At 46.3% G+C, this 19,175-nt stretch overlaps 1 protein-coding gene across 1 annotated transcript; it reads left to right on the top strand.

Moving 5' to 3' along the window:
* The first annotated feature begins 12,730 nt into the window (after positions 1–12,730).
* Positions 12,731–16,402, top strand: LOC123156987 (mechanosensitive ion channel protein 10). The gene is made up of 5 exons (XM_044575203.1): positions 12,731–14,316; positions 14,392–14,515; positions 15,043–15,336; positions 15,430–15,632; positions 15,827–16,402. Exons 1-5 carry the CDS (start codon positions 12,953–12,955, stop codon positions 16,101–16,103), a joined length of 2,262 nt encoding a protein of 753 aa, XP_044431138.1. The 5' UTR covers positions 12,731–12,952; the 3' UTR covers positions 16,104–16,402.
* The last annotated feature ends 2,773 nt before the right edge of the window (positions 16,403–19,175 follow it).

Below are 19,175 nucleotides of genomic sequence, written 5' to 3'. Positions count from 1 at the left end.
CAAGGATCATCATATCTATCCCTGACATGTTATAGTTCATCACGAAGCTCTAGCAGCTTGGTGGCAATGACTTTGGAGAAACATCACTATCTCATCTGGAAGATCAACTCCCACTCGATTCAAGTGATTGTTGCACTCAGACAATTTGAGCACAAGCTCAACGATTGAGCTTTTCTCCCTTAGTTTGCAGGCTAAGAAAATCGTCAGAGGTCTTATACCTCTTGACGTGGGCACGAGCCTGAAATCCCAATTTCAGCCCTCGAAACATCTCAATGTTCCGCGACGTTTCGAAAAACGTCTTTGGTGCCTCAACTCTAAACCGTTTAACTGAACTATCACGTAGTTATCAAAACGTGTATGTCCGATGTTCGTAACATCCACAAACGACGTTTGGGGTTCAGCACACTGAGCGGTGCATTAAGGACATAAGCTTTCTACTGTCCGCATAATCGCTACTGTCAACTTTCAACTATATTTTCTCTAGGAACATATCTAAACAGTGGAACTAAAGCGCGAGCTTACGACATAATTTGCAAAGATCTTTTGACTATGTTCAGGATAATTAAGTTCATCTTATGAACTCCCACTCAGATAGACATCCCTCTAGTCATCTAAGTGATTACATGATCCGAGTCAACTAGGCCGTGTCTGATCATCACGTGAGACGGACTAGTCATCATCGGTGAACATCTTCATGTTGATCGTATCTACTATACGACTCATGCTCGACCTTTCGGTCTCTTGTGTTCCGAGGCCATGTCTGTACATGCTAGGCTCGTCAAGTTAACCTAAGTGTTTCGCGTGTGTAAATTTGGCTTACACCCGTTGTATGTGAACATAAGAATCTATCACACCCGATCATCACGTGGTGCTTCGAAACGACGAACTTTCGCAACGGTGCACAGTTAGGGGGAACACTTTCTTGAAATTTTAATAAGGGATCATCTTATTTACTACCGTCATTCTAAGCAAACAAGATGCATAAACATGATAAACATCACATGCAATCAAATAGTGACATGATATGGCCAATATCATTTTGCTCCTTTTGATCTCCATCTTCGGGGCTCCATGATCATCACGTCACCGGCATGACACCATGATCTCCATCATCATGATCTCCATCATTGTGTCTTCATGAAGTTGTCTCGCCAACTATTACTTCTACTACTATGGCTACCGGTTAGCAATAAAGTAAAGTAATTACATGGCGTTGTTCAATGACACGCAGGTCATACAATAAATTAAGACAACTCCTATGGCTCCTACCAGTTGTCATACTTATTGACATGCAAGTCGTGATTCCTATTACATTAACATGATCAATCTCATACATCACATATATCATTCATCATTCATCACAACTTCGGCCATATCATATCACAAAACACTTGCTGCAAAAACAAGTTAGACGTCCTCTAATTGTTGTTGCAAGTTCTACGTGGCTGCAATAGGGTTCTAGCAAGAACGTTTTCTTACCTACGTGAAAGCCACAACGTGATTTGTCAACTTCTATTTACCCTTCATAAGGACCCTTTTCATCGAATCCGCTCCAACTAAAGTGGGAGAGACACACACCCGCTAGCCACCTTATGCAACTAGTGCATGTCGGTCGGTGGAACCAGTCTCACGTAAGTGTACATGTAAGGTCGGTCCGGGCCGCTTCATCCCACAATACCGCTGAAGCAAGATAACACTAGTAGCGGCAAGAAAGTTGACAACATCTACGCCCACAACAAATTGTGTTCTACTCGTGCAATAGAGAACTACGCATAGACCTAGCTCTGATACCAGTGTTGGGGAACATTGCAGAAAATTAAAATTTTTCCTACGGTTTCACCAAGATCCATCTATGAATTCATCTAGCAACGAGTCATGGGAGAGTGATTGCATCTACATACCCTTGTAGATCGCTAAGCGGAAGCGTTCAAGAGAACGGGGTTGAAGGAGTCGTACTCGTCGTGATCCAAATCACCGGAGATCCTAGTGCCGAACGGACGGCACCTCCGCGTTCAACACACGTACAGCCCGGTGACGTCTCCCATGCCTTGATCCAGCAAGGTGAGAGGGAGAGGTTGAGGAAGACTCCATCCAGCAGCAGCACAACGGCGTGGTGGTGATGGAGGAGCGTGGTAGTCCAGCAGGGCTTCGCCAAGCAACGCGGGAGAGGAGGAGTAAGAGAGGTAGGGCTGCGCCAAGAGGGAGAGGTTCTCGTGTGTTGGGCAGCCCCTAGACTTCAAGTATTTATAGGGGGAGGGGAGGGGGCTGCGCCCCCTCTAGGGTTCCCTCCCCAGGGGTGGCGGCAGCCCCCAGATCCCATCTGGGTGGCGGCCAGAAGGGGAGAAGGGGGAGGCGCACCTAGGGTGGGCCTTAGGGCCCATCTGCCCTAGGGTTTGCCCCCTTCCCCACTTCCCTGCGCCTTGGGCCCTGTGGGGGGCGCACCAGCCCACCTGGGGCTGGTCCCCTCCCACACTTGGCCCATGCAGCCCTTCGGGGTTGGTGGCCCCACTTGGTGGACCCCCGGGACCCTCCGGGTGGTCCCGGTACGTTACCGAAAAAACCCAAAACTTTTTCGGTGACCAAAACAGGACTTCCCATATATAAATCTTTACCTCCGGACCATTCCGGAACTCCTCGTGACGTCCGGGATCTCATCCGGGACTCCGAACAACATTCGGTAACCACATACAAACTTCCTTTATAACCCTAGCGTCATCGAACCTTAAGTGTGTAGACCCTACGGGTTTGGGAACCATGCAGACATGACCGAGACGCTCTCCGGTCAATAACCAACATCGGGATCTGGATACCCATGTTGGCTCCCACATGTTCCACGATGATCTCATCGGATGAACCACGATGTCAAGGACTCAATCGATCCCGTATACAATTCCCTTTGTCTAGCGGTATTGTGCTTGCCCGAGATTCGATCGTCGGTATACTGATACCTTGTTCAATCTCGTTACCGGCAAGTCTCTTTACTCGTTCCGTAACACATCATCCCGTGATCAACCCCTTGATCACATTGTGCACATTATGATGATGTCCTACCGAGTGGGCCCAGAGATACTCTCCGTTTACACGGAGTGACAAATCCCAGTCTCAATTCTTGCCAACCCAACAGACACTTTCGGAGATACCTGTAGTGCACCTTTATAGCCACCCAGTTACGTTGTGACGTTTGGTACACCCAAAGCATTCCTACGGTATCCGGGAGTTGCACAATCTCATGGTCTAAGGAAATGATACTTGACATTAGAAAAGCTTTAGCATACGAACTACACGATCTTTATGCTAGGCTTAGGATTGGGTCTTGTCCATCACATCATTCTTCTAATGATGTGATCCCGTTATCAACGACATCCAATGTCCATGGTCAGGAAACCGTAACCATCTGTTGATCAACGAGCTAGTCAACTAGAGGCTTACTAGGGACATGGTGTTGTCTACGTACCCACACATGTATCTAAGTTTCCTATCAATACAATTATAGCATGGATAATAAACGATTATCATGAACAAGGAAATATAATAATAACTAATTTATTATTGCCTCTAGGGCATATTTCCAACACAAAGTAATATGATAATAAAGGTAACGGCAACAAAAGTAATGTTTTTGGGTTTTGTAGTGATTGTAACAATAGCAACTAAAAAGTAAATAAGCGAAGCACAAGATATGAAAAGCTCGTAGGCATTGGATCAGTGATGGATAATTATGTCGGATGTGATTCCTCATGTAATAGCTATAACATAGGGTGACACAGAACTAGCTCCAATTCATCAATGTAATGTAGGCATGTATTTCGTAAATAGTCATACGTGCTTATGGAAAAGAACTTGCATGACATCTTTTGTCCTACCCTCCTTTGGCAGCGGGGTCCTAGCGGAAACTAAGGGATATTAAGGCCTCCTTTTAATAGAGAACCGGACCAAAGCATTAACACATAGTGAATACATGAACTCCTCAAACTATGGTCATCACCGAGAAATATCCCGATTATTGTCACTTCGGAGTTGTCGGATCATAACACATAATAGGTGACTATAGAATTGCAAGATAGGATCAAGAACACACATATATTCATGAAAACATAATAGGTCCAGATCTGAAATCATGGCACTCGGGCCCTAGTGACAAGCATTAAGCATAGCAAAGTCATAGCAACATTAATCTCAGAACATAGTGGATACCAGGGATCAAACCCTAACAAAACTAACTTGATTACATGGTAAATCTCATCCAACCCATCACCGTACAGCAAGCCTACGATGGAATTACTCACGCACGGCGGTGAGCATCATGAAATTGGTGATGAAGGATGGTTGATGATGACGACGACGACGAATCCCCTTCTTCGGAGCCCCAAACAGACTCCAGATCAGCCCTCCCGAGAGATATTAGGGCTTGGCGGCGGCTCCGTATCGTAAAACACGATGAAACTTTCTCTCTGATTTTTTTCTCCGTGAGACGGAATAAATATAGTTGGAGTTGAGGTCGGCGGAGCCTCAGGGGGCCCACGAGACAGGGGGGCACGCCCAGGGGGGAGGGCGCGCCCCCACCCTCGTGGACAGGGTGTGGGCCCCTTGGTCTTGATTCTTTCTCCAATATTTTTTATATTTTCCAAAAAGTGCCTCCGAGGATTTTCAGGACATTCTGAGAACTTTTGTTTTCTACACATGAAACAACATCATAGCAGTTCTGCTGAAAACAACGTCAGTCCGGGTTAATTTCATTCAAATCATGCAAGTTAGAGTCTAAAACAAGGGCAAAAGTGTTTGGAAAAGTAGAAACGTTGGAGAGGTATCAAGTCACGGATGTGGAAAAGTTTCCTAGATAAATATGGTTGATTACCAGATAACACAGAATTACACCACGAGTGGTCCACCAAAACATCGCATTATAAATAAAATGGAAATAAACTCCATCATCTCCCTCACTCGCCAAACCATATATTTCCTTAGTTCCAAAATATAAGGTGTATTAGTATTTAAAAAGTCAAAATCTTTTACATTGACCAAATTCAGAGCAAAAAATATCAATATCCACAATACTAATATATAAAATGATAAATCATTGCAGACTAAGGCATAGCCTAGTGGCGGGAAGGGGCTGATGTCTTCCCATACACCCAGGTTCAAGGCATGATACTTGCAATTTGGATTTGTTGCACCAATTATACTGTAACTGGTTCCCTTACAGTCTTTCTGTCAAAAAAATGATAAATCATTTCATGTTGAATCTAATAATACCAATTTGATATGATGGTTATTGATATATTTCTCTACAAACTTGGTCAAACTTTAAAATGGTTAACTTTTCAAAAAACTAATACACCTTATTATTTAAAACAACGGGAGTAAAAAATTATGAAAATCCAACAACACCATCGGTGTAGCAAAGCGCACCCAAGCCTTCTTATAAATATACTATGCTCCCTAATTTTTAAGGCCTCACAATTACTTGAGGTCATCAATTTGGAATTGGGTCACCCGATTTTGACCAGGTCAACAATTTCTCAAGGAGCTATTTTATTAAAAAAACACTATGTTGTCTAGTTCTGAAGCTCTTCCGTTTGATTGAGGTATTCAATTTTAGATTTGGTTCACGATTTTGATCGGGTCATCAATTTTTAAATCAATCGACAACAATTCACTAGTAGAAAAAGGGCCTAATGTTCAGCCCTTTAGTCCCTCTTTAAATGAACCGGCACTAATGTGACCATTAGTGCCGGTTTGAACGGCTATGCATTAGTGCCACTTCATTTCTGACCTATAGTCAAACCAGGACTAAAGGGCCAATCTGTAGTCCCGGTTTGTATCACAAATCGGGACTAAAGGGGGCTAACCTTTAGTGCCGGTTGGAGACACAAACCTGGACTAAAGGGCATTTTTCAAACTCTACCCCCCCTATCGCCTTTTCTGTTTTGAAAAAAAAAGATAAAAACTTCAAAAAATAAAATCCTTCGAGATGTAATTATGTTACTACATCTAGTAGTTAGGGAAATTTAAGAACATAAATTTCGACATGTTTTGCAAAAAAAATGTTAGGAAAAAGTAAAACGACCATATCTTTTGCATACGATGTCCAAAAAAATGCATAATATATCAAAAAAATCAGCACAAAAATCCGCATCCAATTTCGACGGCCATAGGCCGTTTTGCAAACTTGTAGAATGCTCAAATTCTTAAAGGCAAAAACGATATCCACAAATTTCAGTTTTTTGAATTTTTGGTCAAACTATGGTCAAACTACTTATTCAATAAATATTTGTGTTAATAAATAATTGTTTTGTTTTTTTTAATTTTGGTCAAACTATGGTCAAATCTGGTCAAACTATGGTCAAACTGCTTATTCAAGAAATATTAGTGTTACTAAATAATAATTATTTTTTAGAATGATAGTTTCAAACTCAAACGGTGAAACGTGTGACTTCATGCTCAAGCTAAACTCCTGAGGGTTAATAGGATTGACAACTTAATATTATGAGGTAAACAACAAGTGCAGACTTGAAAACTAGGGGAATAGAACTCGGAAGTTAAATGTGCTCAGGCTGGAGTAGTGAGAGGATGGGTGACCGGCCGAGAAGTTAGACGATTTGGAATGATGAGTGGTGATTAGAGCAATGATGAGGGGTGATTAGAGATTAAATCGTCAAATAATTCAGAAATTTGAAAATCAGAAAAAAAATCATTTTTTCAGAAAAAATCAAAAATATATATAAAAAAACCTTTAGTACCAGTTGGTGTTACCAACCGGTACTAAAGGTCTCGCAGCTCCCGGCGCGGACTCGTGCCACGTGGTGGCCCTTTAGTGGCGGTTCGTGTTGAACCGGGACTAAAAAGGAGACCTTTAGTCCCCACCCTTTAGTGCCGGTTACAGAACCGGCACTAAAGGGCCTTACGAATCGGTGATATAGCCCGGTTCTGCACTAATGATTGGCCTATAAAAACATATCAATACATTGCATCCTCTCACCACCTAGAAAAAAGTGCCAAGATGTGATATTGTAACACCAATATAGTACATAAGGAACCACTGATGTAGAATTTTTTTCACACATAAATATGGGTCTATTAGCACATAACACCGAATCACATCGCGAAAAGCCCACAAAAACACTGCATTATTTAAAAAGGAAAACATACTCCATGGCCAAACCAAATACTTACTGAGTATCAAAATATAAGGTGTATTATTTAGAAAAAGTCAAATTTCTTTTACTTTGGCCAAATTCAAAGCCAAAAATAATAAAATATTAGCATCCATAATACTAAATAAATAGAAATAAAAAAAGACATTTCATGATGTATCTAATGATACCGATTTGATATTATGTATGTCGATATATTCCTCTATAAATTTGGTCAAATATAAAGATGTTTGACTTAAAGAAAAACTAATACCTCATATTCTAAAACAGAGGGGGTGATATTCTTTTTAATGAGAATCCAACAGCATCAATGGCGCAGCAAAACACGTCCAACCCTTCTAGTAATATAGGAAAACCGACAACTCGATCGTCGTTTTGTGCATGGAAGAATGTGACCACACTAAACATACAAACTAAACCTTGTCTACTTAAGCATTATCTCTTACACTTACTACTACTCCATTATCTAACATCACACTATTAATTTAGCTCTGCGGTGTTTCCATGGGAGCGGAAGTCGCATCAGGTCATTTGTTTACCGAGGAGCCTTTGGGTCCGTCTGGCTGGCTTTGCATCTCACTCACATGAGCCACGTTCTCCGAATTCATAGTGACCATACTCCCTATTTTATACGGCAATCAGTTGCCATAGTTGACCTCCACTTGTGCTTAACCCCAGATGGAGCAGTTGGATGCAGATATTTCATCGGCTCGTGTGTAGTGTACTAGGTCTAGGACACAGGGTAACATGGATTTAAGGACACGTTGACCGGATCACCTGGCTGTACTACCACACTGGATATCATATCATGTATACCACTCGACTACGAACTTGAATTTTCTTTTCCGCGGCGGACTTCAAACTTGATTAATGGAGAGCAACATTGTACTCCTTTCTAAAATGACTGACGAACTGCTCCCACTTCGCTGATCTAGAAAATGTCCTTCGATAGAGACAACGACCACTCCTGTCTAAAGTAGTATATGTGTTCAAAGGGAACCGGCTCCTCTACCGTGCAGCGGGCACGGTAGGGATGCTACAGTACCCCGGAAGAGTGTAAATACAGAAGGCACGGCAGGGTGAACCGTAGCTGAAAATACTGTTTGCATACTGTAGCGGAATGTACTGTTTCGGTTCTGTAGCATTTGCACTGTTTGCGCACTGTAGCAATAGATCTGAGCCCTTTATACTGCATCTAACAGCTGATAGATGCCCAAAGGCAGGGCACTGTAGCATTCCTGCCGTGCTCACTGCACGGTAGAGGAGCCGGTTCCTGTTCAAAGTGGTGCCGAGCTTTCATAACTTTTTTATCTTTGATTGATTTTAATCTGTCTGCCAGACCCTCTTTCGGTGTTCCGATCCATGACTAGACATTAAGAACAGAATATCGTTTGACTTCACAACTACTTTTTTCGCTCTCCCATTTTCAAGAAAAATACTACAGCGAAAAATCATGAAATGTCATGGATTTGATGCTAACTAATCCCTTCATTTCTTAACACAAGGACTCTTCGTTTTTGTGCCACAGTTTGACTTATAATTTTGGAACAAAATATGAGTTATATGTCAAATTAAATATATCAAAAAAAATTGGAAATATGCATCAAATGACATGCCTTTTGTGGCATATAACTCACTTTTATTTGATAAAATTGATGATCAAAGTTAGACATAAAATTGTGAATGACCTTGTATAAAAAAGGAGGGAGTGTATCCAGATTAAACATGTTTCCTCTCCTTTTTCTCAAATATGGTGTTGCATCAGATTTTTATCTACGTAAGTATGAGTGAGATATATAAGCGTTGGGAGTTTGACATCAACTACATTTTCTAAGAGCATTTTTTGAGAAATATTTCTAAGAAACAAACATGCGACGTGAGACCTAGGCAAAGCTTGTCTTTCGAAAAGAGGAGAGAGAGACACCTAGGGCAAAGGGGTGGACGGCACGGGACGAGTGAAACCCGGATCCCGTTCCCCATCCCTTTCTTTAAGCACGACTCCTGAGAAAGAAACGGCCACCGCCCGGCGCCCCTCGGTCTCTTCCATTCCATTCCCACACTTTGCCACCCCAGCAGCAGGCCATATATCACTCGCTCGCCCCCGCACCGCCTCGCGGAGCCTGATCCTCCAACATGCTCGAGGGAAGTCATAGAGCTACAATGTTCGTCTTGCATAAAAAAGAGAAGAAAAGTCGGGGAGCTTATGAAATTGAAATTATAATACTTTTGAGAAAAGTGAAATGAGATTTTTAAAAATTGAAATGAGTCTTCTAAAATTGAACTTGGTATGTCATGAATTGAAATTGATCTTTTAGAAATTGAAAACTGTCTTTTGAAAATTAAAATGAGCATTGTCCATGGGCTAGGAGTGAAGGGTAACCTAACTTCCCTTCGTATGTTAGAGGATCTAGCTCCCCGCTGCACCACTTCCCCATTCTCCCCCTCCCGCCGCCGCCGTCATTGCCACACAACTTCCTTCCACTTCCAGCCCAAGCCCTAGCTCACGACACCCCTGTTGCGACCACCGCCGCGTGCGTGCAAGCGGCGGCGGCACACCCATGGATCTGTGCAACGCCAACAGGAAGCGCCCGGACGCCGCCAACGGCGACGTCGTCGTCATCATGCCGCCCAAGCAGCCGCCGCGGCCGACGCGCCCAACCCCCCCCCCCCCAACCCGGAGAAGCCTCCGCCGCGCCCACATCTACTGAGCCCCGAGAAGTCGCCGCAAAGCCCCGCACAACCACCCCTGCCCCCTTCCCCCAGGGCGCGCTGCTCCGTCGCCGCTCCTCGCTCTCCAAGCCCAAATCCTGCTTCGTCAAGCCGCCGACCCCCTCCGGCCCCCGCCTCCCACCTGTCCTCGGCCCACTCGGCCTCCACCACCCAGACCCCTCGCCCCCGCCTCCACCCCGCAGACCCCGGGCGAAGGCGACGACGACGACGACATCTTCCGCAAGGACGGCACGCCGACCGCCGCCATCGCGGCCAAGTGCCGCCCGAGGGCCTGCATCTCGCTGGAGCTCCCTGTGCTCGTCCTCTTCCTCGCGCTGCTCGTTGTCAGCCTTGTGGCGCGCCCGGCTGGAACCAACAACTAGTGGTGTTCTGACTGGCAAGAGCTAGAGCTGGAACCATCAGTAGTCGGTGCTGCAACCAACAGGAGCGCGACGCGACACGAATGTTGTGACCGGTCGAAGCCGGAGATGGAACCAACATCGTAAGTGTTGGAAAACGTAGTAGGAAACAAAAAAAATCGCCCTACGATCACCCAGAAACAATACGAAGATGCATAACGAGTTGTGATCAATGATCGTTACTAACTCCGGGAGTGCGGCAGAATTAAATGAGCCGGTGTACATCGTATTTGAAGTCACTCGATCGTCAATGACGATCCCGTGAACCGCCTTCGAACGATCTCTCGAACAGAAGACCGAAAGCTGAGAAATCTATCGTCGTTTTGTACGTGGAACAATGCAAGGACAACAACCCTGACTGCTTAAACTAACATTATCTTCCATTGTTCAACCAATTTAGGTCTACCGTGCTTCCATGGGAGCGGAAGTGGGATCAAGTCATTTTCATGGGATTTCATTTGTTTACCGAAGAGCTCTTGTGGGTTAGCCACGTTACGTTCATCTAATCCGTAAATTGCGAAATAATTTATGCCACAGTTGACCTCTATCTGTGCTTGACTAGCAGACGGGGCTGTGCTTACGGACATTTCCGCACCTTTGTTGATAGTCCGGATCACCTCTGTTGTACCACGGCACCACATATCATGTCATGGGCCACTGGATCTGAGTCTCAGACTTAGTGGGGAGCAAGCAGCGCAGCGTTGTACTGCCGATAAAATGATGGATCGACCGCTCCCACTTGGGCGATCTAGAAGATGTTCTTCGACACAGACACCGACCACTCGTGTCTAAAGTATGCATTCAAAGCAGCGCTAAGCTTTCTTCACTTTCTATCTCTATCTTCTCTTAAAACAGACACTTTTTGTCTTGAGTTAAACAAACCCGTCTTGCAGGCGCTCTTTCAGCATTCTTCTTAGGTTAGTTCCAATGCATTGGTGCTTACATGAGGTGCTAAGTACATTAAAACTTTAGCAACTAAATCCCTCAATACATATATGCTTAACTTATTGGTGCTAAGAGCAATTACAATAGGTCTAGTCAGCCGGCTATAAGTAGTACCACGTCATAAAAAATCACTGTCGGAGGAGAGAGATGGACCGAAAGACAAGGGAGCGGGAGCTCCAGCTATCGCCGACAGCGGTGTGAGCAGGCCCTTCCACCAATCAAAAGTGTATTCTTGTCTCGCTTTACATGCAAACATTAATTAGTACAGCTAGTTTACAGCCAAACTATTGTATTAGTGGGCTTTTATAAAGGCTGTATATGATGTGGCAGTGGCTTATAGCCAGCAGCAGGCTTTTATCATTAACCATGCTCTAAGCATCCTTCATTTAATGATTTTGTAACTAAAGTTCTTCATGCATTGCTGGGATCCTTCCAATTTAAGTATTTTGCCTACGTTCTCGCGCTTGAAATTGTTTCTTCCTGGAGTCATCACACTTATCTCTCTTCTCTTAATTACCTTGCCACATCAGACTTTTTGCCTACATGAGAGCCTTAGCACCTGTACAAAGTGGAGCACTGGGAGGGACCTTAGACTAGCCACAGTGGGAGTAACTTCAGCAGTAACATCGAGTCCAACTCAGCAAATTTGCTTATGTGACAGTGAGTTAATGAGGAGAGAGGTAGTTATAGTAACTTAGCTAGTTACTGTAACATCACATGTCCCAATGCAATATGAGTCTATAACCTAATAAATGAAGCTTTGCATGTTACCACACTTATGTTATTACTACCTCCGTCCGGGATTTTAAGGCCGTAGAGCAACGAAGCGCTGTCCGGTTTTCTAAGGCCTGTTGCTGTTCCCTACGTATCTGTCGATAGTATTAATTGGAGAGGCTGCATCCTGATTGGGCATGGGACACGCATGCGGTGGGGAGCTGTGGCTGCATGCATGCAGGCTAGCGGATTGGCAAGGCGATTAATCGTCCTAGCAAGTTAACTGGCCAGATTTAAAGCTAAAAACTGCTTACGAGGTGCCTTGGTCTGGGAGATTTGGTCTTTAGGCCCAATATACCCGGACGGAGGTAGTACCCACTATGAAGGTAGTAACATAGTCTAGGGATATGTGTATGTTACTGGTGTATGCTACTCATCATTGTGTCTAGCAACTTCTAGAACAAGGAAACAGCCGTATTGATTGACTTTTGAACCCGGCACATTTTTCTGAGTATCAAGGCAACATGCGCTGGTGGAGTTGATTATTGCGCGTCGCAAAAATGAAACGATCTTTTTTTTGGACAGGAATATAAAATACGAGCACTCTTTTTTGAGCTCGGGAAAATAAAAGAGTGGACGGCGAGGAGACGAGGAAACGTGAGACCTAGGCGACGGTGTGGACGGCACGACGACGGGACGGGACGAGTGAAACCCGGCTCCGCGAAGGGGGTTCGGTGCCGAGTGCGCTGCGCGGCTGCTTTTCCCGTCCACCTCCGTCCAGCACGAATTTCGAGAAAGAAACGGCGACGCCCGTCGGTCTCTTCCGTTCCCACACTTCGCCACCCCAGCAGCAAAGCCCATCACTCACCCTCGCACCCCCATTTCCCTCCTCCGCCGCCGCCGCACAAGCTTCCCTCCAGCCTAACCCTAAGCACTAGCTCACCAGCACCCCCGCTGCGTCCACCGCCGCGCGCGCACAGCGGCGGCGGCGGCGGCGGCGGCGGCATACCCATGGATCCGTCCAACGCCAACGCCAGCGCTAATGCCAACGGGAAGCCCCCGTCCAACGCCACCGCCACCGCCAGCGCCAATCCGAAGCCCCCGGCCGCCGCCAATGGCGACGTCGTCCTCATCATGCCGCCTGAGCAGCCGCAGCAGCAGCGGGCCACGGCGGCCGACGCGCCCAAAACCCCCCCAAACCCCGAGAAGCCGCCGCCGCCGACGCCGACCTCGCGCCCGCATCTGCCGAACCCCGAGAAGCCGCCGCAGAGCCCCGCGCGCCCGCCCCTGCCCCCTGCCCAGGGCGCGCTGCTCCGCCGCCGCTCCTCGCTCTCCAAGCCCAAATCCCGGTTCGTGGAGCCGCCGACCCCTACCGCCCCCTCCTCCCACCCGTCCCCTGCCCACCCGGCCTCCACCGCCCAGACCCCTCGCCCCGCCTCCACCCCGCAGACCCCGGGCGAGGGCGACGACGACGACGACGTCTTCCGCAAGGACGGCGCACCCACCGCCGCCACCGCGGCCAAGTGCCGCCGCAGGGCCTGCATCTCGCTCGAGCTCGCCGTGCTCGTCCTCTTCCTCGCGCTGCTCGTCGTCAGCCTCGTGGCGCGCCCGCTCAAGGGCCACTTCGTGTGGGGGCTGGAGATCTGGAAGTGGTGCGTCATGGTCATCACCGTCTTCTCCGGCCACCTCGTCAGCCACTGGGTCATCGCCTTCGTCGTCTTCCTCATCGAGCGCAACTTCCTGCTCCGCAACAAGGTGCTCTACTTCGTCTTCGGGCTCAAGAACAGCGTGCAGGCCTGCCTCTGGGTCGGTCTCGTGCTCATCGCCTGGTCTCAGCTCTTCGACCAGGAGCTGGGACGCCCGGCCAAGACTGCCAGGATCCTCAACTACATCTCCAGATTCCTCGCCTCCGTGCTCATCGCTTCAGTTATCTGGGTGGTCAAAACATTTATCATGAAGGCCATCGCGTCCACCTTCCACCGGAAGGCCTTCTTTGACCGGATCCAGGAGAGCCTGTTCCACCAGTACGTGCTGCAGACGCTCTCGGGCCCTCCATTGATGGAACTAGCGGAGAATGTTGGGCGGGAGCCAAGTGGGCGTGTGAGCTTGAGCAGGACGAAGGAGGAGAAAGGAACGCCCAAGGTGATCGATGTCGTGAAACTGAGGAAGATGAAGCAGGAGAGGATCTCGGCTTGGACGATGAAAGGGCTCATCACGGCAATCCGAAGCTCAAGGCTTTCAACAATATCTCAAAGTATTGAGAGCTTTCATGAGTTCGATGAAACGGAACAAAAAGATAAGGAGATAAACAGTGAGTGGGAGGCAAAGGCAGCAGCCAATGCCATTTTCAAAAATGTTGCAAGGCCTGGCTACAAGTGAGGATCACGATTGCCCGTTCTTCTCTGGAAACATATTTCAATATTTGCCGTGACCATTTTTCATCTGTGCAGGCACATTGAGGAGCTGGATTTGCTGAGATTTTTCAACAGGGAGGAGGCAGCCTTGGTCCTTCCGATGTTTGAAGGGGCATCAGAAACGGGGAAGATAAAAAGATCTGCTCTGAAAAATTGGGTGGTAATGGGAATTTTAAACTCAGTCACAATTTCCATTTTAAATATATTTCAGAAGTTATAAGGGGCAATTAATCTTATCCTATGATGTAGATTGATTCAAGTGTTTCCTGTTTTGTGTTTCAGTTTGACTTCAGTTGCAAGCTGCTGCCTTGTGACCAAGAGGTCACGGGTTCAAGTCCTGGAAACAGCCTCTTACAGAAATGTAGGGAAAGGCTGCGTACTATAGACCCAAAGTGGTCGGACCCTTCCCCGGACCCTGCGCAAGCGGGAGCTACATGCACCGGGCTGCCCTTTTTTTTTTGACTTCAGTTGCAGCAGTCATAATCATGTATAGATTCTTTAGTTTCTAAACAAGTCTTATTTTTCCCTGGTATAAATCATTTAACTTCTTAAGAAAGGAAAGAATACATGCTGCTGCAAAACTGCAAAAACTGCTGTATATGCCACATTTTGATGCTTCGACGTTGATAAAGTTCTGTATGTATATGGATATTTTTCGTTTCCTTGCTTGATCATTATTTACTGCAGGTAAGCGCATACCTGGACCGCAAGTCACTGGCGCATTCTCTGAATGACACAAAAACTGCAGTTAGCCAACTTCACAGCCTCATCAGAATTCTAGTACTCATTATAATCATCATTATCACTCTGTTGTTGATGGGCATCGCCACGACCAAGATCCTTGTTGTCATCTCATCCCAGCTTCTAGTTGTGGTCTTCATATTTGGAAATGCCTGCAAGACTGTATTTGAGGCCCTCATATTTGTTTTCATCATGCATCCGTTTGATGTTGGGGACCGCTGTGTCATTGATGGAATACAGGTTACTTCTATACTATCCTGTTTTCAGTTCCCCTTTTCACTGATCTTACTGATGTTAAATTCTGATGCTGACATGTGTCTATATTGATAATAGATGGTTGTCGAAGAAATGAATATATTAACCACTGTTTTCCTGAAGAATGACAATGAGAAGGTATATTATCCAAACTCTGCGTTGTCCACAATGCCAATCAGCAACTTCTACCGAAGCCCTGACATGTATGACACCATCGACTTTGCTATTGATGTTAAAACATCAATGGAGAGCATCGCAGCTTTGAAAGCCAGAATTAAAGGGTATTATTCTTGAGCTTCTTCTGTGTTTAATTTACTGCTTCTTATCTGGGCATAGTTCTTAAGTGAATCTATAGCCCTTTCATTTATGAATACACAGATCTGCACATGATCTGAATGGCAGATGAGTTATCCAAACTTGGCTTCATTTTTATTTCCTCCATGTGATCAATTGTCATGATTCTCTGGGGTTTCAGGTACTTGGAGAGCAAACCTACACGCTGGCACCCGATCCACACGGTAAACCTGAAGGACATCTTGGACGTGAACAAGATCAACATGGCTCTGTGCGCCCAGCACACGATGAACTTCCAGAATATCCGGGAGAAGAGCATCAGGAGGTCTGAGCTTGTGATGGAGCTAAAGAAGATATTCGAGGAGATGTCCGTCAGCTACCAACTTCTGCCTCAAAAGGTCGAGCTTAGCTATGTCGGCACAAACCCGCTGCCCGTGAATGTCTCTCAAGGCAGGTAGGAAGCGTGGCGAAGATTAACAACTGATGATGCCACGGAAATTGACGACTGATGGCTAGTTTAGTTATGCAGTTTGTACCGGAGCTTTTATCATCCCTGTACATGCTTTGCGTTTGCGAGTTGCGATTGTCTGTACTGGATCACTGGATAATTATGTGTCAGCGTCAGCAGCGTATGGGTTGAACTAAGAATTTGGACCAAGTATTGTCGCTCATCGTGGGTCGCGATGGGGAAGTTAAGGATGGACTTAGTATTATTACATCTCATCTTGTTATAACATTTGGGATCATTCGCCATTTCTGATGCTGAGCTTGAAAGAGCGACTCAACCAGAAGTGCCTTGTGGTATTGTACAAGGGCACAGTGTCAAGGGGGAGCTAGACAGGCGGACAGATAATTTTGAGTGATGTGTGTATGGCGCAGAAGTTTCTGAGTTTGCACGTCATGCCATTAGTTGGTAGATTTTCATGTAGGGCACGGCTAGAGCACGGCGTGTCATGTGCGCTGTGCTGTGGTCTGCATCTGCGTGTGCCTGTTGCCTCGGCTGAAGTTGTGCTCTCGTCGTCATGTGCTCGCTGAGTGTTTGTCTGCGCCTGCGTGCGCTGAATGTGGTGGATGCTATCTTGTCTCAAGATCTTTGCTTTCTACTAGTAATGAAGCAGGGCCTTGATGGGTCTCCAATGAGAGAGCGAACACTTGCCCTAACCCGATAGGCCTTCGGTTTCGTTGTCACATAAAGTGCCATTGTGGCAAAAACAATGTGGAAGAAACGATTGCGCAGTTGACAACAATGTAAGTTTCTAGTGCATCCTCATCTTTTTAAACTCTATGTTGTGTGTTTTAGCTGTATTTTTTCACGTGCTTCAACTGCATGAAGTTTTTTTTTTTTGAGAACCGCACTCTAGGCATTTTATTCAATTATGTGACGGTTTACATCAGATTGCACTAAGGCAATCAGAGAATCAGGGATTACATCAAACTGATTAACATCAGAGGCACTCTTAAGGCCCTCCTGAGCACACCAATGAGCAGCCTTATTGGCCTCTCTTCTCATGTAGCTGATGCGCAAACCCTGAAAATTTTGGAGATATGATTTGATTTCGCTAATTACTGGACTCCCCATCGACCAGCATTTTGTGGCCATCTATTCCTCCGTGACAGTTTTGGCAATCCGTTTCGACGGCAACCTACGTCCAGCCCTTCTCCATAGCTAGACGCACAGCTTCTCTCACTCCTAGGAGTTCAACAACATACGGGTCAATCACCCCCCTTAGCTTGCGACTTCTGGCGAGCACGAGACCTCCCTGATCTCTTGCCACAAGTCCAATGGCTGAAGTTCCCCCATTCACATCAACAGCAGCATCTGTGTTCACCTTTACCCAGCCGGTCTCTGGTGGTATCCAGTCCACATTCTTCCTCTGCTGCCCTGCAGACGGAGTGGCCGGAATATACAAAGCATGAATGAGTTCTTGTACTTGAACCATCGACCTACCAGGCTGGTACTTAACCTCCTCATGGGTATACTTATTCCTGCTAGACCATATTGCCCACATAACTGAGATAATGGTGGCGGCTCGGTCCTTGCAGACAAACCCCGGGTCTAGCAAATCCCGTGACCAAGTAGCAGGATGTAGCCGGGGTAGTTTGAAGTCGAAAAAATTCTCAGCTTCCCTCCAAAACAGTTTTGCATGATCGCACATCACCAGAGCGTGGTGCATGAAGTGTTCAATGATGCTATTTTTAACATCAATTTTGTACCTGTGTTTTTTTCCAACCGCACTACTTTTTTTTTGCGGGTGACCGCACTGCTTTTTCAACTGTATAGCTTTTCTCATGCATTCTTTCATGGAATTTTAAATTTTTACTGTGGTGTTTATACTAGTTAAGAAAGTAACATTTATTGCTGAGTCGCGTCCAAACACAAACGATGCACCCGCACAAAAAAAAAAAACCACAAACGAGGCAAACGTAGCCAGTTAAGCTGGAAGCATGGAAGATAGCACTTCTGCATTAATCATGCACGAGGAACACAACGACGCTAGCAATATTATTCAGCTCGGCGGGTCAAACGCAGCCGCCTGCCGGCCGGCCGGCCGGCTAGCCGACGACGGGGGTCCTGACGACCAGGCCCTGTGACTCCTTCGCGTCGAAGAAGACGCGGACGCGCTTGGCGTTGAAACCCTTGGGCACCTTGACGCCGTCCGGGAGGACCTCGATGGCGACGTCGGACCTGTCGTGGTTGATCTTCATCACCGCCGGCGTCGCCGGGATGCCCACCACCTCCGGCCACGACGTCCTCGTGGGGTCAGCGCCGGCCATTTCAGCAAAAGGATCGATCGGATGGTCAGTGAAAGAAGTGCTCTGCCTTGGAGATAGCAGATTCTTGTGGTTCTGGGCTTCTGATGGGTGTAGGATTTATATGGCGTTGGTAGTTGCTTATATACGAATGCAGCCCTTGCCGGGACACCTCGGATTTGTCACCCCTGGCTGCTCAGCTGCTTGTTTGGTTCTGTAGAGTACGTCGATTTTGCACATCCGTCGAATAGACCATAGGAATACGGCAAATGATACGCCCTGCCGGCGAAGTTCTCTATCTGACCCAGTCATTTCAGGCGACAAGTTCTCCTCGGGCTTTTTGATAACGGACTGGTAGCCCATTCTTATTTCCTTGTGGGCCTTCGCATAAATAAACTGACAGGAAATAGTGCAGCCTTTTCTGGCCCATTACTTCATTAATTATCGAGGCACAATGGAATGCTTTTTTTTTTCCTTACAAATTTATATTATGCCTAAAAAATGGGTTTTTCTTTATCTTTTTCGATCTTTTGTTTTTCCAGAGTGGCTTTTACGCATTCTTCTTTTTACGGGGGGTTTTAAAAGAGAGACCTGGTTTTTATGCACTCTTCTAGATAGCTCTCTGCATGCGCCAAGTGCCTTGCCGTCTTTTATGCAGACCTATTCACTGCGACAATGCACTCGCCACTGAGATCAACCGAGGTTCAGTGACGTCCATTACGCCTCAACAAATGGGAACCACAAAAAGTCTATTCTCGCACAATTACGACCCAATTCTT

This window comes from Triticum aestivum, chromosome 7B, assembly GCF_018294505.1.
Source record: "Triticum aestivum cultivar Chinese Spring chromosome 7B, IWGSC CS RefSeq v2.1, whole genome shotgun sequence".
Lineage (NCBI taxonomy): Eukaryota > Viridiplantae > Streptophyta > Magnoliopsida > Poales > Poaceae > Triticum > Triticum aestivum.
The sequence above is the reverse complement of the archived record's forward strand: the minus strand, read 5'-3'. Positions and strand labels throughout refer to the sequence as shown.